Source organism: Pogona vitticeps, chromosome 9, assembly GCF_051106095.1.
Source record: "Pogona vitticeps strain Pit_001003342236 chromosome 9, PviZW2.1, whole genome shotgun sequence".
Classification (NCBI taxonomy): domain Eukaryota; kingdom Metazoa; phylum Chordata; class Lepidosauria; order Squamata; family Agamidae; genus Pogona; species Pogona vitticeps.
Genome location: NC_135791.1, coordinates 24442708 through 24470239, shown reverse-complemented (window position 1 = coordinate 24470239; position 27532 = coordinate 24442708). Strand labels below are relative to the sequence as shown.

Genomic DNA, 27532 nt, shown 5'->3' with positions numbered 1-27532 from the left:
TTCCCTAGATTTATAAGTGGGCCTGTGATTTTTGAAATACATAATTAAAGATTTTAGCATTACAAATAGGACCACAGTATTGCTTCTAAGCCTGTGCCCCCGTGCCTGCATGCTGAAAAACACAGAAGTACAGAATGCTACTTATTGCATAGTCTCTTTCACTTTCTAGCCATCAGTTCCAGTAAATAAATCCTGAAAATACATATAAATTGGTATTTCTGCTTATTTTTTTTAATTTAGAATTTTCAGTTAGGCTTAGTGGGTAAGTGAATCAGCAGGCACTGATCCCACGGATGGGTGTGTGTTTCCTACTGTACTCAATTAAATTTAAGGTGTAATTTCCCAGTTCTGGTTTCTGCCCTTAGATATATCTCACCACTACAAACGGCATCTTGCTAAGCTCCTGTTAGGCACAGAGAAGCCACAGCTGCATTTGACAATTTTTCTCTTACCTGAGTAATGGTAGTTTGCCAGAGGATGACCAGGAGGCTTCTCTGGTCCTTGGAGAAGCAACATCTGCAGTGCTTCCTGGAATTGTTTTAGAGAAGACAGTCACAAGTCTCTCCAAAGACAAACAAATATGATAAACCGGGTGTACAGAGGATAACAATATCTACTGTTTACTGCATTACCGTTCCTGCATTTTTATTACATTAATTTTTTACCCGCGTGCACGTGTGTGTGTGTGTACGTATCTATCTATCTATCTATCTATCTATCTATCTATCTATCTATCTATCTACCTACCTACCTACCCACCCACCCACCCACCCACCCACCCACCCACCCATCCATCCATCCATCCATCTATTTGCACTACCTTTGAATTGCAGAGCTGGAAGGGACCCTATGGATCATCAAGTCCAGCCCTTGACAAGGAGGCCCAGTAGGGGAATCGAACTCCCAACCTCTGGCACCGCAGCCGGATGCCTAAAACCACTGATCTATCCAACAGTTCATAGAGGCAGTTCCTTTCCACAGAATTACAAGGGGAAAACTTTCCAAGAGCCTCGTGGCACAGTGGTTAAATTCCTGTATTGCAGCTAAAACTGTGCTCACGATCTGGGGTTCAATCCCAGGTAGCCGGCTCAAGGTTGACTCAGCCTTCCATCCTTCCGAGGTCGGTAAAATGAGTACCCAGCTCGCTGGGTGTGTGTGTGTGTGTAGCCTGCATAATTAACTTGTAAACCGCCCAGAGAGTGCTTGAGGTGCTATGGGGTGGTATATAAGCAACACGCTTTGCTTTTGCTTTGCTGTCTAATTGCAAGCCATTACATTGCTTCGGAACAATGAAGCAGTAGGGTTTTGGTGGTCTGGTGTGTGCAACTGTACCGTAGGACCCCCACATCTGTGGTGGATTGGGGCCAAGCTGGTGTGAACTGGCCCAGCATGCATGGCCGTCTCTGTCTGCTTTATTGGCTGTGGCTCTTCAAGGTCTTAGGCACCCGGGATTTAATCTTTTTACAGTTGCCAGGAATTGATGCTGGAATCTTTTGCAAGCAAACGACACACGCTATCACATATATTACAAATCCTTCCAATAGTAATCAAACCAATTACACGGGTAAACTCTGTAGTCCCTCCAGTATATTATGTATAGGCCACAAGGCATCAACCCAAGATTCTCTGTAATCAAACACAGGACAAAACTTAAGCCTTATTTGTGTACACTTTGTTTACTTCATCTTACCAAAACGTTTCCTTTGGCTTCGTGCAGACAATGTAGCGCGAGTTCTAGGTTGGTCCCTCCTCCTGGCATCGCACTGGAGCAGGCCAATTTTAACAAGTCTGTTACTGCAAGCAACATGTATATATTGATTGAAAAACATGGACAAAGTTCTGTTGCAGAGGAATTCTTTAAATGCGACAATTTGGAAGGAGAGGAAGAAAAATGGTACTTGGGGATGGTTAGCTTTGCAAGGAAAAACAGTCAATGAAGCAAATACCTTTTTTTTGTGTTTCCTTGTTCGTTGCAATATCTCCCCATGGTTTCCACATTAGGGAGGCAGGGTGTTCGTAATTCTCCAAGGATGACCTATCCTGGAGATCCGGTATATCTGCCTGAAAACGACTTCCAATGTTAATATGCCTGAAAGGACAGAAGAATAAATATGCACAATTAACATGCACAATTAGCAGATGAACCAACTGGGTCTGGTGACATCTTTAAGACTTAGTAACAGCATGAGTTTTATAGCATGAGATTTTTGGATACAGAGCTGCCTTTCGCCGATAAAAAGTGATGCAAAGTTTACTGCATCAAATTTGTAAAGAGTCTAAGTTCTGAATTTTATTTCTAAGCAAAGAATATTCCAAGAGCCTAAAATGAAGCCAGCCACTCCAGGGCAGCGTTGCAGTAATCCCTGCACAGCCTCCTCACCCGAGGGGGCGGCTGACCAAGGAGACCGAAGAGGACGTTGCAAAAGACGAGCGGGTCGTCGCACTGGGGAGGCAGGGAGGGGAGTGTGCGCCGCCCGAGGGATGGGCGAGCATGCAGGGGAGGGGAGGCGATGGGAGGGCGTTGTTTCTGCACAACACCTGTGCGCGTGCGCCAAAAAATTGGGCCGAACCTCTGAACTGAGGTTCGTGTCCACCTCTGGTCCCCGTTGTCTCATTGGCCTTAAACTGAGTTTACATCCAGCCATCTCGGATGCCTGAGGGTGGGACCTGACCACCTAGCAGGACCTACAGAAAATTTGCTTTGCAAGAGACTTATCATGCTATAGATTTACGTTGTTAGAACCTACTTTTAACCAATGCGCCACTGTCTTGTTAAGCGTACCCGAGCAGACGGACTACTTGGCCTCATCTGCTCTTGTGTTCCCTCCTCCAATTTTTGCTCCTAAGGGTCAGGAGTTATTCGTCCCACCTACCCACCTGCCTTGAATCCAAAACCCGCTGCTTGATCCAGTAAAGCCTTCCCTGCTACAGCCTTATTTATTTATATGCTCTGGACAACTGTTTATCAATCCATTTGTCAATGAACTCCATCCTACCCCCGCCAAACAAAAAGCCCCTCTTGAGAAGAAATCTTGTCAGCATCATAATCTCTACAGCTTTTTTGTACGGTTCAGCCCATATACTTGTGTATGCACTATATGCGATGTGACAATCCAAGATTCACTTGGTCCTTACTGCCGCAGAAGAGAACGGCTTGCTCTTCCAGGCAGGAGCTGCTTGGGGGTCTGGCTGAAGGTCTTCTGCGACATCCTGACTTAGGACAAGGGCCCCACAGGTAAGGCTATCAAACAGCTCCAAAAATTGAGGCTAATTTAAACAAAGGCAAGGAGATGTTATTATGCTAATCGCTCCCCCCCCCCCAATTTACAAGGACGTTAATCATTGCACATAGGGAAAAAAAGGGGGAGGGTGAAGAGCACTAAATAAAATGTGGTGAAAACATTTTTCCCCAGACCTATGAAGTTGCAAGGAAGGGTTTAAAGGTTTCATAATTTGCTCGACCCCTTTGTTTGAGACGCTTCCCTAGCTTCATAAATAATTGCCTCTTGGAATGTTAGCCAACTCTGGGCAATTTGGATGATAAGAAGCATGGAAAGATGTTTCTCAGCCCCCTGGCTTTAAGGTCGTTTTGAACACCCTCTCAGTCAGAAAACAGCTCAGCCTTCTAAAGCCCTTCAGCGGCAGCTCCAGATTCTAATGCCAATGGCGTTAGAAGACCCGCTTTGCACTTAAGCCAGAAATTAACTCCCTCTTCTCAAAGACTTAAGACACTGCTGGGCCTGCTCTTAAAACAGGCAGAGGAGCAGGATTTAAAATGCCTCCTAGATTTGCAACCACGCACTGCATTAAATACACTGGAGATACAGAAGGGTTAATTATGCCTTTGGCCTAGTAGACACAACTGAGCCAATAATGCACAGGGGCAGCAACGGACTTCTGCATTCTGTCCGCCTTCTATGTTCAAAATATGCTACTGATTCATTAACAGAAATGCTGTTTCAAAAAAAGACATTAAAAATTAACCAAACACAGAAAGAGCAGAATGCGATATTAGAAATTATATAATTATATCCTTTTCTTTCTATATCACCAAAAGTTACCAACCTGTTTACAAAAACAAAAAAAAAACACACACACACACAAAAAAACACAATGACATTGTTACGGTTATTGCACAGATGATCTACTATCATTGGTTTTTTTTAACTTCTGTTTCTTTCTTCTTTTTTTGATATACAAGATGAAAAGGAGGGAGTAAAGTATACATCTGTATTTATTTGCTTGCAAGTTATATCATCTGCTCACTTACGGTTTCACGCTGAATTTGGTGGTGTCTTTCACGAGAGAGAACAAAAGGGCCCCATCCGTTCCACCTAAATAGGAAAACAGAAGAAACAGAAAAGAATATCTCCGGGCTCTTCCTTATGACCTCCTGCTGGCCATTCCCCCCAGGTGATGAGTAATGACAGAACGGTAGCCAAAACCAGCACAACGAGCAACAAGGTATAATCATACTCAGGAAACCCCAGAAGCAGCAAAAAGTACAATCTTATCGTTTAAATGCAACTGCTCCATGCCACCAAAATATCTCAAGGAGGACTGAGGTGGAATAGAGAGTGACCATGGGGAAAGGGCTGAAAAAACCTAAGAGGGGCAGACAGAAATGCCTTTCTCAGAAGCCATGGTTGGCTGGAGCCCTGAACCAGGGAAAAGACACTGCAACATTTTGCTGCAGGCACCACTTGCTAAACCAAGCACTTGACTAAGTGAGAGTCCAGGGGAAACCCCTTTCGAGACATCCCAGAAAGGTTATGTGCAAGGTTTTTTATTTTATTTTATTTTATTTTGGGTGGGGAAGTCTGAACAGCTTCCCTCAAATAGACCACCTACTTTCTATAGATTTTTCAAACTGTTGTGCTGATTTTGGCTCACGAGAGCAAACTGAAGAACAGACAGAGGTTCCTTTTGCATATTAGCACAAATACACGTGCTGAATGCAGAAGATCTTGAATGTGTTCTTTTATAAAATACAGAATGCTTGGATAGCAAGGCAGGAAAGGGTCCAGCCTTCAGTAAACTTTGGAGAGCTGTTTCCAGTCAAGCCGGACGGTAGGAAACAAAATGGACATGTGTGATCTGCCTCAATACAGAGCAGCTTGATATACCTGCAACCATCAAAGAACGTTTATTTTAACTACCTAAAACAGAAGTGTACATCTTGCTAGAAGCAGTCTTTGTAGACGTAGAGCAGAGAGCGTTGAAATACAGCCCTGATCCCTCACGAATGGGGCTAAGCATCGGTGGAGGTGTGTAAGAGGAACACTGAACTAAGCCCTGGAGGAGGTAATCCATGAGGAAGACCGGAGAGCGCAGGTTACTTTGAAAACATCCTCCCGTCCCGGGTTGTATCTCATTGCAAGCTGGTGCTGGAGGCGGGATGAAAAGCGATTTTGGACAAGTACGTCTCCTCTTTTTCTTTGGTGGCATGCCTTCCTGGAGATCTTGATCATCCTGGCATGGCTTCTTATCAATCTGAGAAGACACAATTGGTAGGATTCTTAAATTGCTAACCGGGGGCCGGGGGGGGGGAGAAGCACAAATAGGACCTGTATATGACTGGAGCCTTAAGTATTCAGCACTGAAAACCGGACAACCTAAGACACCACCCAGAATCAAAAGCCAGAATCCTATTGTGCTACATCTAACAGCAACCACACAAGCAGCAGAAGGCACTGAGATGGCTGGCTGTCACACACCCACTTGTCCTCCAGCTGCACGCACATCAACAGCATGGGCAGGCAGGGGCTTGTGCTGTTATGTAATATGTGCAGGACATGTAATAATGGGCTCAAGCCACAGGAAGCCAGATTTAGGCTAAATATAAAAAAACACACACACATCTCAATTGTTAAGAGCAATACGACAATGGAACCTACGACCCTGGGAGGTGGTGAGCGCTCCAAAGCTGGAGGCATTGAAGAGAAAATCAGGCAGCCCTCTGTCGGATCTGTTTTGATTTGGATCCCTGCCTTGAGCAAGGGGGGAGTGGACTCGATGGCCTTAGAGGCCCCCTCCCAACACAATAATTCAGAATGCAGAAGTCCGCCTTGACTCCCTCTCCGGTGGCAGAGGTGGCCCCCACCTGCAAGATTATTGCCAGGCTGGTGGGGAAAGAAGTTGCCTATGCAAACAGAGAATTGCTCAGTACGGATGGCATCTGTAGGGTTGCCCTGTGCCTTCCTGGGCCACAATGAGGGGAACGGCCAGCCAATTTCTTTGCAGCAAAGGCTGAGGGATACTCATCTCAGACATCTGAGGGCAATTTTCTTTTGTGGCTTTTGACACCTTCCTAGAAACCGAGCTAAGAAGTCAAATCACTACCCACTTTGCCATCTTGCTGCTGCTCGGTAGCCGTTACAGGTACGGAGACAGGAATCACGAGAGGTGCTACGGCTACATCTTCTGATAACGTTTTGGCTTCAGGGCTATCTCCATCCCCTGCGGGCTCGAGCGACAGTTTCTGAGGGTGTAAATTCTCGTCCTCGCATGCCTCAAAAGGAAAGGCAAAAATAAATGTGCATACTCATAATGAGGACTCAAAATCCTGTGATTTTTTTTTGTCTTAAATCCTAAATTTAAGAAAACTGTTAGTCATTACCCAAACAATATGGGTAAAATATTTTGGTTTTAAAGCAGCAGAAACACAATAATCATGAGTCACCAGATCGAGGCCTTTTATGATGACTCTTGAAGACATGGCAGCAGGATTAGCACCGCTAATGGAACACCCATCATCTTTAATATTATAGATGCTCTGTTGTGTTCATATTGTTATAGCTGCCTTGGACACCCTCGGGTGGAATGAAGTAAATAAAAAAATTTAAAAATAAAAAACAACAATGATTTCCAAATATGGGATGGAGATAGTAAGTACAGCACAACTCTCTGCAAAGCATTCTAAGCTGTCTTGCCTCTCTGGATGATTTAATTCATCACGATGACGGTTTCTGCATTTTTTAATCTCTGGGAAAGGAGAGAGGTGTTTGTAGGATTCTGTACCCCAAGAGCCAAAAACAAAAAGCAAAACTTGGCGGCTCTTGCAAAACTGTACACCTTGACTACGGAGCACTGGAAAGGGTGCCATGTCTGACAAAACATCTTGGACCAGACCTCCCCACTCTTTTTACTCCAGATCTACGTTACCCTATTACCGTATTTTTCGCACCATAAGACACACTTTTCCCCACAAAACAGGGGGGTGGAAAGTCTGTGCGTCTTATGGAGCGAAGAAAACAGATTATATTTTCCTGTTTTCTTCTCCTAAAAAATTGGTGCGTCTTATGGAGCGAAAAATATGGTATCTCAAGATCCTAAGGTATATGGTTATTTTTTTGCTAGGGTCAAGGTAAATGCTGAGGTACCTCTTCAGAGCAGTTTAACTGGAAAGGTGAAATAGGTCCTAGAGACAAGGCTGGCATGGTCTCTTCAGCTTTTGAGCAGTTAAAAGGAAGCCAGCATCTGCACTGGCCGCTTAGGAGTTCAGCTGAACGGACAGTGACTTGCTCAAGGATACCACACAGGACATCTGTACTGCAAGGAGACTGAAGTTTCCCTTGCTGGAAGACAAACTTTTCATTTTCTACCAACGGTCCTGTGGTACTCTAGAAATTAAACATCTCTGTTTGGCTTACCATATTTTTCCGGGTATAAGACGATACTTTTCACTAAAATCTTGAAACTAAAAATTGAGAGTTGTCTTATACATGGAAGTAAAAAGGGAAGGGATCAAAGCACTGCAGAATTGCAGCCCTTTCTGCAGCCCTTTCATGGCTGCTTTCCCCCTCCACTTCCACAGCCCTTTGATCCTGCTTTCGTGGGGCTTAGGAAGTGGAGGGGGGAAAGCAGCAAATTTTCTTATTTGGGGTTGGAAAAGTGGGGGTCGTCTTACACACAGAAAAATACAGTAACTTTCTGTGGAATGGAGCCCGTCTTCCAACGCATGGCGAGTAGCTGTGATGGATCTTAGTCTCCTCCTCACGTTTGTGCAAGTGTCCATCTAACTCAGCTGCATTCTATATATCTGAAGATGTAGGCTATTGTCCTGCCACGCTTAAGCCAAATAAAATTTATTAGCTATTAAAATGCCACAGGATTCTTCCTTGTCCTCCCCCCCACAATAGGGATGAGGACTCCAGCAAGTTGTTGTCAAGTCAGTCCTAAGTCTTACCAGTGACTCGACTAAAACCTGACTGTTCCCCTCCCAAATTAGTTGGACTCGACCTGGAGCCCACCCACTCCTTTTTTACTGGGGGAAAAAGCTTGTTTTTAATAGGGACTTGGCACCAAAGGCTTGGATTCGAGACTCAGACCCAAAGACTCGCTAATATCCCTGCAGACTGACATGGCTACAAACTGTTCTCTTCATTTTATTACCCTTGCCCTTAAAGTATTAAGCGTTACACCAATTATCAGAAGTAGTAGCCTGGTTTCTCTTTTACCTGCTGCTTTTCCTTCCCTGACGCAGACTGCCACTGCTCACTACAGAAACACATATGGCTGCTTAGGCCCCTCTCCGTATAAAAAAGCTGACTGCAGGTCGCGCATATAAAGCTGCTTCCATGCTCATTTCTGTCTTCGGGACCTCCCCCAGTCTTACTACTGATAGCAGAAATTGGAATTAAAGGAAAGCATGAGATGACGTTTTGAAGCCAGAACATCCTGTTTTGTAATTTAGACTCAGAACCATGGAATACATAACATTTATGTCCCCTGCTTTAGGGTTTGTTTCATACCTGCCTGGAAATGAATTTCGGAATTTCATTTACCTGCAAATTGTATTAAACTGAAAGAGAAAAGTACCCCAAAGTACTGTTTACAAGCAAATGCTGTTGGAGAGGTAACACGGAGGAGCTGAAGAATGGCTCAGGGGTATACACCAGCCCCATCAAACGGCTGCATTTGTTTTCCTTGAACAGCCTGATTCTTGTGCCCTACCAACAACCGCTGCTGAAACCCCCTCCTCAGAAGTGTTTGTTTATCTGCCTGCCAAGTTCTCACTCACCAGTTTTTGTAATACGAGAAGTTTTGCTCCCTAACTAGCTGTACGGTTTCCCCCAATGTCTTTTCCTAAGCCATCTCTTGAGAAACCCACACCTGTCTTAACAAAAAGGTGGAAAAAAGAAAATCTGGGCCCAAAATTTAGCTGTGGCCTGCTGCTCATTCTCTCTGATGCCTGGAGTAGGTGGGCTGAAGATCTTCTGGAGCCAAGACATGTGGCCTCAAAAAAATTCCTAGACACTGGAAAAGGAATTCAAGGAAGACTTTAGGAAACAGACGTTTGTGCTTTTTAGGTACACTCAGAAATGACTTTAATATTTTCAGTTCTATACAGCCTCATGTTAATAAAAGCACCAGTTGCCTTCGGGGTTGGTGAGTGCTCCAACACTGGAGGCATTCAAGAAAAACTTAGATAATCACCTGGCAGATATGCTTTGACTGTATTTCTGCGTTGAGCAGGGGGTTGGACTTGATGGCCTTGTAGGCCCCTTCCAACTTCACTATTCTATGATTCTACAATTATATCCGCACGCCTATAGATATAATACTCTTATGCTTAAATAAATGTGCTGGTAATATGATTTTTTTAAAAATAAGATAAATTATAGCAGTTATAGTTGCTAGTTCCCTATGTTAGAAGACCTAAAAAACCCCCACTACCTATTTGAGACTGAGATGCTATTTCAGTCACCTTTCTTTTTCAATTGTACCAGAGACATGCTAGAGGATGCAAAGTCCTATAAAAGTAAAATAATCTCTGTTTGATTCCACTGTACCGCAGCTATTATCTTCATATTTGTTCTAAAGAACATGGCAATATGCAAACAGTGCAATTATTTTTAATGCACCAGCCTTCAGCTGGTAAGCACAACACTTTGGACCAACTAAATGAACATAGAACATGAGCGGCGTGCACAGCTCTGACTTCCACTGTTTAAGATGCAAATAAGTGTCTAACAATCATCTTAGAGACGGCACAGCTAGGGAATCAAACTGCCATCCTCTGGCTCTGCCGTTTGATACCTAAACCCACTGAGCTATCCAGGAATCCAGTAACAAAAATATTAAAACTTTAAGGCACTGTCAAAACATCACTTTGAGCTGCTTACCATACAGAGGAAAAATTTTCTTCCCTCATTGAACTAGTGAAGCTGTAGATATTTCCACCCTGTATTTTAGAAGAAAAGTTAAAAATGCTTAAGTTTTTTAAACTGAAAAACACACTTTTCGTCTCCAATTACCTTAAGAAGTTTAACATTCTTCGGAAGCCCTTGCAGATCTTCACAAAGGGCACTGAACACTAGCCTTTGCTGATGGCTATCAGGCAGAGGGGCTCCTGCCACTAGTAAATTACTGCTCTTCTGCTCCAAGTCAAAAGTGGAACTACAATTACACTTCCTTCACTAACACGGATATTGCACTTTTTAAATGAACAAGATTCTGGTTTCTTTTAATGGTCCTGACTATTATTTCTGTTTATAAACAACCAAACTTTGTTCCCTCTCGCCCGTACATTATAAACTCATGGGTGGGGAAACACATTGTGATCTATCTACTAACAGTCTCTAAGAAATATTGCGGGGGGGGGGGGGAGGGGGAGAGAACGTTCTCCTTAATTTAAATGGAACTGCCGTTCTCAAGTAAAGATGAGAAGACTGGGGGGGGGGACTGAAAAATTGGGGGGAACACTTTCCCCCATTTTTTACCAAACCTATTTTTCCCCAGAAAAATCGGGGAAAAATAGAGTGTGAAATATGTTGTTTTGCAATTATAAATAATATGTCTATGACATGGGATTCAAACTGTATAACATGGGATTCGAACTGTATAACATTAATGAAAGACTTCTGAGACTTTAGGTATTTAAGTTCTCCCAACCACAGATGACCCATTGAATCTGCTGCTGAATGGGGAGTCAATAAATGTAAATCCCATTGATTCAACAGGTTTACTCTAGTTGGAACGATTTGGATTAAGACTGGTGCTTTTTTCCTAAAATGCACATTTTTTTCATCAACGTAGGCAAAAAAATACAATTTGAACATGCCTGAATTCGGTTGAAAATGGACAGCTTTGGCTTCATTCTGGCCTCACTATCAAAGGAGGTATGAGGCAAGGAAAAGGATGCCATGGCCACTTGACTGGGAGAAGCCACAGAAGAGACGTCAAACGTGGGCTTCTCCTTCCGGCGGGGTCTACCGCTGCGAGAATGACCTTTGCCACCCGATTCTTTTGCAGTTGTCTTATTTTTCTGTTTCTTTCTCGACTCGGGACAGCCACTCTCTGACTGCTTCAGCTTCCCGTAAGTGTGGTTTCCTGGGGCATTTTCATATACTGAAGACTGGCTAGGACTGGAGAAGTCTTCGAACCCCAGGCAACCTGCTTTCAAGGTCCTGGTGGGCTTTGCATGAGAAACACTGTCAGTGCTTACAGATGGAAAGGATGGCAAGGGCTGCAGAGAAGTCGCCAGCTGCTGCCCTTCCTGCTCGATGCAAGATGGGACATCGGGGTGAAATTGAGTCGAGGGCTTCTTGATGCATCCTTCGCTTTCTGCAGATTCCAGACTGGGGTGCACCAAATCTGTCTGTCCTGGAAATGCGCCCTGAAGGGGTTTCGTCGTTACGAGCTGATGAGACGGACCCAACAGCTGGGCGTGAGACACAATGTGCTGAGATTTTGTAATTCTCTGGAACAGGTGGCTATGGACTTGCACCTGCCCCTGATTCAGAGACGATTCCTGGGGTTTCGTAAAGAGCTGCCGGAAAAGTGGTCCGGCCTCACCCTTCTGCAACACTCCGTGCTCTGTATCATCTGGGAGCCTTGTCGCCAGGCCACTGACTTTTGGCTCTCCTGAGATTTCTCCTTGCGTCTTCCCAAGCGCTGGAGCAAACGATAAAACCTCTGAGCGCTCCAAGCTATGTGCCAAAGGGTCAAAAGCAGCAGGGGAGGGTCCCGCCGGCCCTTGGGAGACATCTTGACGTGAAGCCCGTGACACCTTAGCAACGTAGACTCCACTCCCTGTGCTTTGGGTGTAGGCTGGGGGCACATTTCTAACCCATGGGAAGTTGCCGTCGGACTGCTGAGAGGTGGCAGGAAGCTTCTGGGCTTGAAAGAAAGGGAGGTGAGGGACGGCACTGTTCGGCCAGTACTCCAAGGCTGGGTTTTCTAAAGGGAATTGAGGAGGCGGATGGGTCTGTCTCTCTGGCAAACTGGTCACATTTTCCGCTGGCCCGAGGACAGCTAACTTCCCAGGATTGATGATGGTATATACGCTGGAAGACCCTGGGTGCTTTTGACAAGGGTAGAGCTCCTTCACTTTTTTACTGCCCTCGGCGTCTATAAGGGCAGCAGTACTGGTGGGAACACAAGGAACTTGGCCACAGGCAGAGGTGCAAGGTTGCAAGGATCCCCCGGAGTCTGTTTCGCTCTGTCCCACAGAGGACGAAGCAGCAGACGGAAGCTTCTGGCCGAGTAAGGTACTCACAATGCACCTCAGCAGGTCTCTGTTGGGTGGGAGGGCATTGTTAGGGGCCAGAGGGTCTGGGTGAACGGCCAATCTCTCTGTTGTTGTTCTTCTGCCACCGGGTCCCATCTGGACACGCGGTTCATGTTGAGAAGGGGAGCCTTCGCAAGCTTCGTCCTCCTTTACCGATCTCAATCCGTGGTGCATTTCGTAATGCCGACGCAGGGACCGATGGTCCGAGTAACTCTTGCTGCATCCTTGTTCAATGCAAATGAATGGCTTTGTTTTTTGATGGGTTAGCATGTGGCCACTCCTGAAGTTTAAAAGAAGACATAGTTAGAAATAGGCGAAAGAAAGGCAAGTACTGAAGCAAAACCAAACAGAAGAAAAAACAAAGAGAATTTCTCTCAGCATGCCCGTTTATTATTCAACAACGCCCAGAACGCTGTTGAATACTAAAATGTAGCTACTTTGAAAAATATGTTTTCTATCTCTTAGCTTTGGTCCTTAAAAACCATGAAAAGAGAGATGAGACAGCTAAACTTAAGAACAACCTCTTTAAAAAACTATAAAGCTGCAGACAATTTTGAATTTTCAGAAATTAAGGTAAAGCGAGGACCAGAGAAGACAATCCGTGCATGCAATGAATAAGGTAAAGGTAAAGGTTCCCCTTGACATTAGGTCCAGCAGTGTCCGACTCTAGGGGGTGGTGCTCATCCCCGTTTCCAAGCCGTAGAGCCAGCATTTTGTCCGAAGAGTTTCCGTGGTCACGTGGCCAGCACGACTTGACACGGAACGCTGTGACCTTCCCACCGTGGTGGTACCTATTTATCTACTTACATGCTTTCAAACTGGCCATTCAATTCTCTTCTATCTTGACTGTCACAGTTCTGACACACTTGCAGAAGCCAGGAAAGCTGAAGTTTATACATGGGCTCTGTATGAGGTTGGGAGGAGGGCGCAGCTTTCAGAGGAGTTAAGCCTATTGACTCAGAGGTTGCTACTGAGCATCCATACCTCCGTACACACCCTCCATGCAGTCACCACATAGATGACAGTATTGCAATGGCCTAGGCAGTGAATTGAGTAAAAGCATCCTAGGTACTAGACAGATCTGCTCAACCCACTTCATTGTCTCTGCATCTCTTCATCCGTCAACACTGTAAGCATTTCGTGCTGGTAACAGTACACCTCTACTAACTCTGGCACCTACTCTTGACTTCATTTAGCTGATGATACTGCACCACATAAGACTGCAGCTGAGAGCTCATATAACCAACTGCTTCTTGTACATAAAGTAATCCCTCCATATATAAAACATGATGTCAGAGGGGAGGGTTTGACCCCCATCATTTCCCTGGTGTTGCTCTTTTTTAATCTTGAATTTGTTTTATTGGCCTAAATTCAATTGCTGGTCTCAGCTAGCATGGAACCATAAAATCAAGGGCTGATCAAGCTTACGTAAATCCCACTGATTCAATGGGTCTACTCTAGTTAAGTTTATTATTTATTACGTGCTGTGATCTCTGACCTATGGAAATGGCTCCTGGGATTTTCAAGGTTTTAAGTACTGGGAAGCAGTTTAAAAGTCCGTCCTGCCCAAGTGTTCTGGGACCATGAACCATGTCCGAGGCCCCACACAGATGGCAGGGCATGTAACGGCATTAGCCATACATGTGTGAGTTATCTCCCCCGGCCTATATCTATCTTAGACGGCACAAGGAGGACGCAAACCCTCCTGTTACTGGCTCCTCAGCCAGCTCCCTCAACCCACTGAGATAGAGCAGCTCTTAATTGTTTGTAGCACTGTTCCATCACATTCCATCTGCCATGACACAGCGGCCATTTTGAAAACCCGCCAATCAGCTGTTTTTGATCGTCGTAAAGCGAAAATCAGTTCCCGAAGCAGGGAACCGATCATCGCTAAGCGAAATTCCCCCATTTAGGCCATCATTTTGTGATCGCAATTGCGATCGCAAAAAATTGTCGTACAGCGATTTTGTCGTAATGAGGGGCAATTGTTAAGCGAGGCACCACTGTAACGCTGTGCGTTTACTGCCAGGTACAAAGCAACTTTAAACAGGCCAAATTTTTACCGGAGCAGCAACTAGATTATACATTTGAGATACAGGCAAACGGATACCTACAAGTGGTCCTGTCGCTTAAAGGCTTTGCTGCAGATCTTGCAGACATGTTTCCGTTCCTGGCTGTGAGTCACATAATGTTTGCTGAGAGAGCTGGTGCTGCTGAAAACCTTCCCACAGAGGCTACAATCGAGAAAAGGCGCTTGAGGGCAGCTCTGGTGGGACTTTCCTTTCTTTCCACTGCCAGAGTTGGATCGGCCTCCTTGCTCCGATCCTTTGGGCGCTGGAGGGGCAGGAAGCCCCAATTCTGAAACAGCAAAGAGAACTTTATTGACGTTCTACCTTCAATCACAGCATAGCCTAGGCAATCTCTGGTTCAAATCTCGTTTCAGCCAGTGTTTGGTAGAATTACTTTCGGCAACCACAACTTTTACAAACTCTCAGCTAGCATGCCTAGCAGCGGTACCGGTGGGTGTGACAAAATATAATATTTTTTTAAGAATGCAAACTCTGTACTAACCATGAGCTCCATAGCAGCATTAAGCAAGCCCGACTAAACTCTTCTGCAATATGTAGGCAATAGCACTGGCTTATCTTATAATACTAATGCATATAATAATAATAATTAATCGATCAATCGACAATCTAAGCCCAAATTCTTCAAGATGCACACTGCCCGATTGCTCCAAATTGGCTTCTCCTGTAACAACTCGGAGGTGGCTGGTGAGCTCTGTGGTTTTGGCCTCAGGCTGCAGAGGCTGCGAGTTCGATTCCCTCACTGGAGTCTCTACTCACCAGGTAAGAGAGGTTGCGAGGCTGCTTCACAGTCCTCTAGGAGTTTAGCAGAATCGCAGTCCTTCACAGAATACAGAGACAAGTTGTCCAGGTTGTCCTCCAAAGAGTCATTATTCATATTTGTGGTGGAAAGGCTAGGGTCCACATCCACGTTGCTCAACCCTGAATAAATCACCTCTCTCGTCGTGGGACACAAATCGTGGCTGAAACCATCACTACAGTCTATCGCCTGGTTCCCTGAAAACTCATGAAGCTGCATTTCGGAATGGAGGGAGCATTCGTTGCTGAGGTGGAATTGGTCCATCTTCAACCACCTTCTGTATTTCTAAATTGAGTTTAAATTTTCTGAGCAAAGGAATAAGGAGGAAATGGGAGACAGGAGAGAGTCCTAGAATGAGGCACAGAAATTGAGCAGCCATCCTAAAGTCAATATGATAACATTGCTCATATACGGTGAATACCCTGTACTTCAACCGGAAACAGGATACGGTCAGTTTATAAACATGAAAACCACCCAAGCAATCACATCTATTAGGCTATTAAACCATTATATCAGCTAATGAGACCAATCAACTCCGATTTAGCATATACATATTTAATGTAAGGCATCATGCTCTTATTAGTGGATTTACCACCTGAAGATTCAGCTGAGTAATTGCCCAATGTTCATTTTTAATTGACTTTGGCAAACAATCTGTAGGAAGGGAAGATTTAAGAGCAAAGGGGGGGGGATGCCAAAAAAAAGCACACCACTGAGAAATATGGGACAGTTGCAGGTTTATGGCTGGGGGGGGGGAGAATGTTAGGTTATGACAACTGCAAGGCTCATCTGGAAGCACACGTTTGACTTTTTCCAGGGTTAAAACATAGTACTGGGAATTACAGGACTAAATGCTCAGAAGATTCAATTCAGGTTAAGTCCCGGCTACTAGTAGAGTATAAAAAACGAAATTGTAGATTACAATATCTACAGTCTGCAGGTATTCTCAAATTAATCCTTGCATAATAATTTTAAAATTCAAAAATTCTTGTGCACTTGACAGTTATCTTTCTTATTTTAGATTAGCATATGTCAGCATATACTTTCTATAGCCCTCAAAACTGGATGAACCCAAATCCATTCTAATTTCTGTGCTGTGATGTGTAATCTTATGAGTTCTAAGTTATTAATCCTGGTTTTCTACTACATTTACCTTAATCCTGAACCTCTCTCCCAAGTAACTAATAAAAAAATATTTGACCACTTTATTCTGAATAATTCTGTATCCAGTAGGAAAAGTAAGAAATTGCAAAAAAGTATGTTCCTTTTCAGACAGATTTTAATTTTCTGTTCACAGAGATTTCAGACAACTGGCTATAGTTTAAAATGCACCCAAGTTCTGCTTGAGGAGGCTACATTGCACTATTTTATATGCTTTACCCTGTTTCCCTGAAAATAAGATCAAGTATGATTTTTCAGGGTGCTCGTAATATAAGCCCTACCCCAAAAATAAGCCTAGTTAAGTGAAACCCTGCCCTCTATCATTGCACAGCAACCAGAAGATGACATGACTATAAAATAAAACATCCCCTGAAAATAAGTCCTGATGCGTTTTTGGAGCAAAAATTAATACAGTATACGACCCTGCTCTTATTTTTGGAGAAACACAGTAGTGATACTGTTTTTTTGTTTGTTTGAAGAAAAGGATAACAAAGCTGAACTAATGAAGAAAACTATTCAATAAAAAAATTGAGAATCTTTTTTTTTCTCAAACTCCCAGTGTTACAAACATTAAGTTTCCGCAGGGGGGAAAACAATAATCAAGTCTCCACAGTAAATCAAAATGTGCAAACTTTAGTGACAAATTGAAGCTCACAGGTGTTATTTGCATTGTACAAATGTATTCTAGACAAATATTTTCAAAGAAATGTACCTTTATGTGAATACTTAACCCCACCCACAGCTTCAACAAAACTATAATTACATTGAATTCTGCAAACCTAAGAGACTGTCAGTTTTATACAAAAATATACATGGAGATTCACAAAAGCAATGGAAAGCAAAGATCACAATTAACTCCTTGTTTTACCAAACCTTGGTAAAGGCCAAGTATCTGTTTATAGGTTTCCTTGCCAACAATAAAGCAAATAAAGCACTTATTATGTCCTCATGGAGATAGTGGGAAGAGATGCAATTCTAAACCTTACAGTCCAGTACCCTCTGGAAAGAACATAATCTAAGGATAAAAAGCATAAACAGAATTTTAACCCACTTTGATACAGAGCAGCTGCGTTTAGTATTTAACCTAGCACAATTACTTAATTTTATTTGATCATAAGGGGGAAATTTATTTATTGCTCTAATACTGAAGGGCATACATATCCTAATTAAACTAAATATTACTTTTATCATAAGTCTACTAAATTAAATCAATGCTAAAGTATTCAACCTAAGAAAATTTATTTTTGCACTTATTTTAAGTTATAAAGATTAGTGTTTGGAAGCAAACACAAAAATCAATTTTAACTGGTTCACCACCCAATTCTTTATAGTGTCTGATCAATTATATGTTTGTTTATTTATTTATTTATTTATTGGATTTTTACCCCGCCCCTCTAGACCATGTCTACTCTAGACCATTGGCTGCAAGATCCTTCGAACACCTATCACTTTTAGATGTTCTGAACTATTTTATTTCCAATACAGCTGGAATCCTGATATAAAGAAAACAAAACTTTTAAGTAAAATATTAGCAGGAGGAATGCCGTGACTATTAAAACCACACCACGACACAAGGGAACAAATTGTGCAGCTAGAACAAGATGGAAAGCACAGCTCAGAATAGCCACACTCTTGGAAATGTATTTTTACCCCTCTTCAAATATCCTTTAAACAAATAATAACAGGATTAATCAGGTATCTACACATACTTTTAAAAGCTGAGCTACTTTAGATTTTTAGCTAGCCTGATCTGGTTCTCTGGTGGGCCTCTGCTTGACTGGAATTTAAAGATTTGACTCTATAATCCCCCCAACATTTTAAAATTAATTTTCCAACTGTGCCCAGATTCCCTTCTCTCTGCAGATGAAAACTAAGCCCAGCGGGAAGAACTGGAGATTTTCTCCATCATCCCTTAAGAGCTCAAACTTTGGGGCCAGGAGGGTGAAAAGAAAAAAAGACCTGTTCCAGTCCCATTAAACACCTCATGACTTTCTTATCAACCGACCACCATCTCTATGTATTTGATCTCTGTATTTTGATGCCATTACAAACGAGGGGCACCCACATCATACGAAGTCTAGGATTGCAAAACCCCGTCAAAATTTTGCAATCGCCCCAAACACTTTTCTGAGTGGGTGGGTATTCTTCTTCCAGCAATTACACAAATATTAAATGGGGGAGGGGGGGGAAAGGAACTGCCATTTGCACAAGGCCCCAGTCCTCATGATCTGAAATGAACAGTTTGAAATTAAGTTACACACGCCCCCAACCCACCCTAACCTGGTCAGAACAGAGCCTTCGAGCTGGGTGGGCACAGCTGGGCTGCCTTTCTTCCCCCCCCCCCAAAAAAAAAGTTTGAGGGAGGCTTTTGGTTACTCCTATAAAAGAGAGGATGATGGGGGTTAATGCCAGATCTGATCTGACCAAAATAAGGTCCAGGGGCTAAAGGTGGGTCTTTATTTTTCTTTTTTTTCCCCTGGCCAAATAGGCAAGAGGGGAGCCCATGGACTGCTTCCTTTCTTGTCAATTTGAAAGCTGCTCCCCCCCCAAAAAAAACAAAGGGGGGGAAATTAAGACAGATAGGGGCGGGGCGGTTGCACCACGGGAGGAGCCGCCACCACCACCCCCTTTCTAAAAAGAGGGGAGCGAGGCAGAGAAAGCAGCGCGCGAGCGAGCGAGCCACCCGCAGCCTCGCCGCCAGCTGCTCTACCCGTCGTCTCGCGCCGCGGCTCCGCCCACTCCCCTTTTTATAAGACGCTGGCCCCGCCCCCCCAGCTTGGCGACCGGCACCGCCCACGCGCCCCGCCGGCTCCTCCCTCCTCCGCCCCTCCCACCTCCTGCCTCCCAGGCCGCCGCCCCTTGCAAACGGCTCGAGGCGAAGCTGCCGCAGCAGCGGCGGCAGTCTCGCTTCTGCGCCTGCGCCTCCAACTTCCCTTTTTCTTCTTTTGGCTCGCGCGTGGGTTTTTTTTTTTTGGCGGGAAAGAGGGGGGGGGAAGGAAGAGAGGAAAGGCCGGGAGGCGCCGCCATTTTGCGAGGCGAGCGCGAAGCGAGGGTGTTAGGAAGGAGAAGGGGGAGCTTTTGAGGGGAACGGGGGTAGGCTGTGAGGAGAAATAAGCAGGGGAAAGGAAGCAAGGCTCTTCTGCTTATATCCGCCTAGAGTGGTCATATCGACCAGATAGGCCGGGTATAAATAGAATAAATAAAATAATAAATATCCCACCAACGCCTAGGTTTAGAAAACGACGTCTGCACAGGCATGTAGACCCACACCTCAGGTCATGAGTTGCCCCTCCATCTGTAGTCCTAACTTCTAATCCCTTCTGCAACGTTATTACTGTGCAGAACTAGGATTAAGAAACTACGGTATAATCAAACTGAGCCAAATTATGGTGCTATATAAGCATTATTGTCAATAGCCGCTCACAGACCAAGCAGGGAGAGGCTGCCCCCCCAATATCCCTGATATTAAGCACAAAGGGATTTTTCTAAATTATTTCTTCGTCGTCTTAGTTGTGGAGCGTTGCTATCACCTGATCAGAAATGCTGATGAGGCTCCATTAAGTGTTTTGTTCTTTAATAAACATTAATATAGGTTTTAAACGGCCCAGAATAGTGCATTGCCCTAATGGGGTAGTATATAAATTTAAGAAATTAATAAAAGGAATAATGACATCCCTCAGGTGTAAAATTTAGGCAGGAGACCCATAAGCACAAATAATAGACGTTATAAGAATGCAAGATGATTAAAGCAAGATACAGTGAAGAGATGGGATTTTAATAGGCCTTTTAAGCACAGATATAAAGAATCAGGTGGATGTCAGGAGGTGATGTGCTTTGTTCATGAGCTAACAAGACCAACTGTGGGAAAATATAATATTTAAACTCCCCAATTCTGTTGAACATCATGGCCCTGAACTAACTGAAGTGAGTAGTGCTTAAATTCAATTGAAAATATGCCAATAGGATAAATTAAACTAAGGTGTGATGTGTGTAAATGCAACAGTCCTGTGGCACCAACAGATTAACCAGCACAGAATTAGCCCATTATGCTGCCATGTTTTGCATTCTTACCTAGGGGGTAAGTCCCACTGAACAATCTCAACCCACTTAAACCAGAGATTTCAACAGGATTTCAGTGCAACTCACTGTAACTGGATTACCAGCAACTTTAGAGGCAAAACCCTGAATGGCAGAGGAAGTCAGAAACGAAAGAGAAAGCTTCATTTCTGCTTTCCATGAAATAATTAAAGAGAAAGGGAATTCCAGGAAAAAGTACTGTATCAGTGTCAAGTTTTGTTTACTTGAAAGGAAACTTTATTTCCTCCCATTATTGCTTCTCTTATATAACAAAACAGCAGCATTTAAGTACTGAAAATCGGAAAAGAGTTGATAATGGGATGGAAGGAGAAGCTGAAGTCTCCACTCCTACCCAACCGAAGTTGTAATTGCAATGATTAAGCCTCCAGTCCTATAAACAGTTCTATTGAACTCAAATGGGGTTATTTTTAGTAAATGACTATAGAATTGTATTGCAAGTGAAGGTATCAAGCAAGATAGTTAATTAAAATAATTAAGAGATATTTCCCTCTGTAATCCACCCAGTAACAATCAATACAGAGAAGAAATAGATGTGAGGCGGGGCCTGCAACCAGGAAATTTTTAATTGCTGTCATTAATTACAAACATGACCTTTGCTGAAGGCAGTGGCGTGTCAGACTTCATGGCTTCAGCATCAAATTCTAGTCTTCCCACAAGATATGCACCATCCCTTGCTTTTTGCCTTACCTTGTCTCATGAAAAAATTGATTATCTGCAATGCTTCACCATTATTTTGTGCATATTTGGTTTGTCTAGGTAAACAAACTACGTTCCCGACTAATTACTTTTGAAACTTCTTACACACATTCCAGCCTGGCTTAGTTTACTTTGTGTTATCTAAACTTGTTGTGGAAATAAATTAACTATCTGGGTAATGGGACTGCTGAATCCTATTCCCTTTTGCAGTTTTGTGGTCAGTGGCCATGAAATCCTGAAGCACTGTATTTGCCGATAGTTTCATGGCAACTTTTTTTTGGTACCACGTTCACCCAGGACCAGATAGTCCAAAGCTTATTGCTGTATCAGTGGGAGTCCATCAGGATAAAGTGGGGTTTAGTCCACAAAGGCGTATATAAACAAAAACATAATAGTCCTTAACAGATTATTTGCTGTTACTTAATATATTTTTGTTCTAGCTTTTTGTCTTATAAACCAACATTAAACCCTGATTTAAATCACATTGTAATGCTCAACAAACACAAAGTAGTAGGTATTTCATGAATCTTGCATTCGTTACAAGCATAATTACTAGCAGTTTTTAAAATCTTTTGATTTATATCCCTGCTCCTACGCCTTCCTCTAATTTAGCAAATTAATATAACCAATAATCATTTCATCTGATGTTAATTCCAAAGAAATATTAATCGCTGCCAGAACAGGTTCTAAAATAGGTTGTTGCTATCATGGTAAGATGTGTGGTCTAACACAGCATCCGCCAAACATGTGAGACCACAACTCCCACCATCTCAGCTGGCTTTGCCAGCTGGGGCAATGAAAGATGGAGTCCAACACATCGGAAGGCCTTGATTCAGATGAACTGAACCCATGCCATAGGAGAAAGGAGAGGAAATAGTGCACCACCAGTAGTATACTTCAGCTCTATTTCTCTTGTGAAAATAAGAATGTGGAGTCATCTGCTTCATAATGCAACCACCAGAGAAAAAGGAGAACAAGGGGATCACCAACAGAATCACGTAAGCAGACAAATTAAGTTGTAAAATATGACCAGCTGTCTTGTCTAATTGCAGTATATTGATAAAAGTCAAGAGAATCTTGCAACACATACTGTGTTGCGGGACTTCAAGCTAATTTATTCAGAAATACCGTACAGTGAACTAAAGCGCAACAGCCTCTTGTGTTTAAGGTTATTATTACCCATGTAATGTTTTCAGAGTTTTTACTTAAGGGAACCTTTTTTCCATTGTCTCTTCTGAGACCCTTTGTGCATTTGCCATGGGAACCTCTAGGCTTAGATTATGATTATGCAAAGGACATTTTAAGTGGCAACTGGGAAAACAAAACAAGATAGAAGAAGTATCTGAAACACAAGTGTATGCAGGCAGCTGGACTTGATCAAAAACAGCTTTGATGCCGCTTTTGAGCTCCTCAGGGCAAGTGGGTCACTGCCTACCACCCAACTGCCTGAATGCATATTATGTGCTGTATTTCCTGCCCAACATAGAAGTCAAACCCAACACAATACAGTACAGTAGTCTCGAAGCCTACTGATCCAATGTAAGAGTATGCTTCAGTTCAGTTAGATGTGAAAGGTTAGGGAAGGTTTTACTGTAGTACTTACCTGCACCACTGAGCTGTACCATGTACGGAGCATTGCTAAAGGAAAAAATAACTTATTTACACACACTGGAGGCTTCACCAGGGTGAAGATCTATCTGGAGGCACAGGAAGCTGCAGGGTGAGGAGACAGAAGTATTGTAGTGGATTTTGGCCACTGAAAGCTGATGTTCATCCACCAAGCTTTCCAATCGTCTATTTGTGTGTTTAAAATACATCTAACATTTCTGCTAAAATGGTGCTCACGTTGGCTAACAATAATGACAATAATAACAATAATGAAACAGCTGAAAGGAATGAAAGCACGGTGTAAGAACAAAGGAGTTAAAAGATGTAGCTGCTAAAAAGGGACTCTCAGAGTTGCTACTGCTCCTTTTGGCAAAACTAACCCCCAAACCAAAAATAAATAAATCTTAGAATCTGCTTTAGGATTATAACGGGAAATGCATGAATTTGCTTTATTGCTTTTTTTTTTAATCATCTAGTCCCTAAGCAGTGATATAAACAGTGCCCTGAAAGAGACCTGTTAGCGGCCAATGAATCAATTGCCACAATGGCCAGTTGCCCTGTTCCTCTCTGATGGATTCCCATCAAGACTAAACACAGCTAGGGTCTCCTCCTGTACCTGGTGTTGCAGTCATCTGGATGTGATGTAACTAGCACGTGTGTCACTGAGGCCAGATCCCATCTCCGGGAACCAGGAGAGTTGGCAAACAAAACTCGGATATGCAAATAACACTCCCAGCCCCACGTTTCATTTCGTCCCTGCTTGGTTTTCCAAAGGTCTTGGGAGGCTGGACCTTGTTCTCTTCCAGGGAACGAATGGTCGTGCATGGCTTTCTTTCACCATGCTCCAAAATGGGCGAATTCCAGCCAGATGAACCCTTCCCTCTGCACTCTCCGAATATTCCCTGGAACCGTTCCTTGGGTAGAAAGGAGGCTTGGAAAGCTGCTGGGAAGTGCAAAGCTACACTAAAACAGTCGCTGAAACAGACTCTAATTTTCCTTTTTGGAAGCGGAGATCTGACTAGGTTTTGTTTCATGATAGCCTCAGCTATTGACTTCGAAGTCACCTCTTCTTCTCGACGGCTTCTACGCTGGTGTAATCACAACAGGAAATGCTCTAAAAATGCAGAGCAAAACGTGATTTCCTGCTTTGTCGGGGAGAGATAAGGCGGAGAGAGCCGGGTCGTTTAAAGCCCTGCCTTTCACGATGCTCGCTCCGTACCTCTCACCGTACTCCTCTTCTTACTTACTCGCTGGTAGCTCAGGCCTTTTATAGGGCAACTTACAGCTAGCCTTCCACCCCCCCTCCACAGCTCTACAGTCCCACCCAAATATAAACAGAGTTTAGAGATAATTCAAATCCAACCAATCGCAAAGTGTAAACATAGCAGAAAGTCCTACCCCCTCCTTATTAATTACCAGCGAGAGTCAATCACATTTAACCTATCTAATCAGGGTGTCGGGTGCTGCCTTTAGCCCGCCCCATTACTTTCTGAGCTGCTCCACTTTTGGCCAATCAGGAGAACTCTCTCTCCGGCAAAACCAGTTTTTAATTAGGACGGCGAGGACCCTTTTCTGAGCTGTACTTTCAGCTGCCTGATCACACGGCCCGTTTAAGTTGATGCCTGCCTGGCTGTGAAAGGATATTGGTACCTTAGCACTCCGACATCCCCGGCTTCTTTTAGTGTGTGTGTCTGCTGTGTGTCTTTCTGGATAGAACTTCCTACACAGTAATTAAGAGTTGTCCTCCTGATTACTTTTTGTTAAGATGCTGACTGTGAGAAGTAGAAGGGCGAAAGAAAAGAATGGTATTATGTGTTCTGCCTTGGGCACTAATGAATAAAATTAAAAAAAAAAGGATTTGATAGTTGATCCCTTTAGAATTTGTCTGGGGAAAGTACTCCCAGACCACCTAAACGTTAAGAATATATTTTGTTAAAGATGTGCAAATTGCACAAACTATCAAAATATATGATCTGATTAAACTATTGCAAGATGGATCGACATCAGACCTTCATGTTTCTTATTGTTGCCTGTAACTGGGGAGGTCTTTCCCCAAAAAGGCAGGATGATTCCCCCACTTGGCCAGATTGTAATTGTAGCTGCAGGTTGTAGTTACCCTGAAATCATATCTAGGTGTTTGTTATATAATATTATTATACACATTTAAAAGTATTATATTAAGCATTACCATTCTTTCCTTAGAAATTATTTATTTTGGTTAGTAACTGGACATACTTGTTTATCTTCAATACCTAAACTAATAACTACGGAATGGTTTTGAAAACCTTCCAAGCTAACAATTATAAACATGATAGTTAATAAGCTCAATTGAACCAGCTTGGATTTATATCCAAGCAGACCTACTCAAGACTGGGTTGCTTAGTTAAAAATCCTAGAAATAGTTTTACAAGCCTTATTTAATACTGTAGGGCTTGCTTGAAGGTAAACATACACAGGTCAAGTTTCACATAATCACAAGTTATAAGTAATTGTTTTATGAAAATACTTTTTAAAGGCAAAACTGCACATGAGAGATTTTATAAACTTTCTGCAAAAGGTAAGCCTTCTGCATTACAAATAATTCTTTTCATATTTCTAATTTTTAATTCTGTACCCATCTAAATAACATGTAGTGTGTACTAAACTGTGTATTAAGTAGTTGCTATTAATACTAAATTTATATATTATATTTCCTTACTAGTAATTTTGTTTGCTTAATGAGACATGGGAACTCGTAAATGTGGAGAACTTGTCAAATTTCTACACGCTTTATAAATGATCTGTAGGTTAACGGCCTCTGTTTCAAGTACTGTATCTAGATGAACAAATACTATAACTGCATGTAACTAATCTGCAGTATTACTAATAGTTAAGGATGAAAGAAGGATTGCCTTAAAAGTGGTAGGACTATGAAAAAAGTTACATATGTAAATAATTTCTGCATCTATTATTTCCACTGCTTTGTTATTATTAGCACTCCAGTATGATCAGTTACTTAATAGCATGATTACTGTAGGAGCAAGGATATTGAGGAGCTTCCCCCCCTTCTCTAGACATATGTATCAGTGACAATATATAGTATATATACTAGGGGAGGTGGAACTATGCTGATAGGTATAAGAATCTATTCTCCATATCTTTGTGGTTGACTCGTTGCCTTTGCATTATGGCTGCTTAGGCTTAGCTTTGCCAACACGGCCTGCTCCGTGATAACAAAAAGGTCCTGTAAAATAATCTATAAGCATGTTCTCTGTAGTCTTATTCCTGTTGCACCTGGTCCTCTCTATGCCCCAATATAATCCCAAAAAGTTATATGTGGCATTTAATAGACATTGTTGTAGATCCCATTTGAAATGTTGCAATAATTCCCATGTTTTCATTTCAATCGTGGACAGAATGGAGCGAGTTAAGGAGTGGTGAAAGAGTGGATAGATAAGCCATAAGATTAGCTCGCTCTGTGGTAGCACAACAGGTGATGTGATGATGCTTTAGGGAAGGCTGGTAGAAGAAATGGGTTTGGGGGTGTTCTTTTGAAACAAGGGAGTTCTCCAGGCAGTGGCAGAGGAAGCAAAATCACAGTGATTTGTAGCGAACCAAAGAACAAAATGTACTTTAATTATAGGCTAGATAGCTTCTTATATTGCAACTGAGAACAGTGATCCAGGACATCACGGGGCTTTCTGGGCAGTGGGGTCAGGGCTTGTAGCTTCAGGAAAAATAACCCAAATAGTGCTTTCTGTGCCATGTAACCCAGAAGTGTGGAAAAGATTGATCAGGCCCTGTAGGAGACTGTTGGTCAGCTTCCAGTGGAGCACTGGCTGGGATTTCTGCAATAGTTGTGTGGGTCTGGTCTTTCAAGGCACATCTTTTCAAGCACAAGGACACTTTTACACAGAATAGTTGAGTGGAAACATAGGAAGCTGAGTCAGTCCATCTGGCCCCCTGCAACCAACTCTCCTTGCTTTTGCATAGAGAAGAATCCTTCTTTCCTACACATAAATCCCAATGGTTTTCCATTCAGATATTAACAGGTCTGGCCCTGTTTTAGCTTCCAAAATCACAGGCGATTAGTGTGCTCTGGCTGTTATGGTAATATATCTCAGTTGGCTGTGTAATTCAAACTCATTCCAAATGATTTGTATTTCAATTTTTAAAAAAAACACGAAACACCCCCCCCCCCAGTTAATGATTGCGCTGAAAAACTCCCTTGGCATTAAGGTTTTCCTCCGTCCTCTTCCAAGGCCCAGCTCTGCTCCTCCTTCTTGAAAAACTCAAGAGCCGAGCTGGAATGGAAATACCTGCCAATCAACGAAGGTCGCCGCTTCGTGCGCCTGTCCCTTTAATTCGCCCTTCGCTTGACAGCCCTCTCTCTCTCTGCCGAGCGTCTTGGTGTGCGCGGCTCCCTTTTGAGCGTGCGCGCGTGCGGGGCTATTTTGAAAGAGGGAGGGGGTGGGGCACCACAAATGCAAATTAAATGGAAGAGGTGGAGGAAGAGGATTTTTTAAAAAAATAAATAAAAAAGCTCGCGAAATGAAACATAAAAGAGCTGCCATGCATCCCCCTTTTTTT

The 27532-nt window shown here is 43.0% G+C and overlaps 1 protein-coding gene across 6 annotated transcripts in view; it reads right to left on the bottom strand.

Annotated features, from left to right (window-relative positions):
• Positions 1-24396, bottom strand: part of ZNF541 (zinc finger protein 541) — a 28851-nt gene extending 4455 nt beyond the window's left edge. For 4 of the 6 annotated variants that reach the window (XR_013538428.1, XM_020787253.3, XM_078380104.1 and 1 more), the window contains exons 1-12: positions 23580-24283; positions 15361-15705; positions 14629-14872; positions 11066-12794; positions 10128-10186; positions 8460-8619; positions 6347-6511; positions 5160-5493; positions 4271-4334; positions 1947-2089; positions 1691-1794; positions 453-528 (exon numbers count right to left, since the gene is read on the bottom strand). Coding sequence is in view for 5 of the 6 variants with exons in the window: in XM_020787253.3 (XP_020642912.3) it covers positions 453-528; positions 1691-1794; positions 1947-2089; positions 4271-4334; positions 5160-5493; positions 6347-6511; positions 8460-8619; positions 10128-10186; positions 11066-12794; positions 14629-14872; positions 15361-15664 (3382 nt within the window). In the remaining variant the exon portion in view is untranslated. Of the gene's footprint in view, positions 1-452; positions 529-1690; positions 1795-1946; positions 2090-4270; positions 4335-5159; positions 5494-6346; positions 6512-8459; positions 8620-10127; positions 10187-11065; positions 12795-14628; positions 14873-15360; positions 15706-22958; positions 23069-23579 lie in introns of all 6 variants that reach the window. The other 2 variants (XM_078380102.1, XM_078380103.1) reach the window with 2 other exon arrangements.
• Between the last annotated feature and the right edge of the window lie 3136 nt (positions 24397-27532).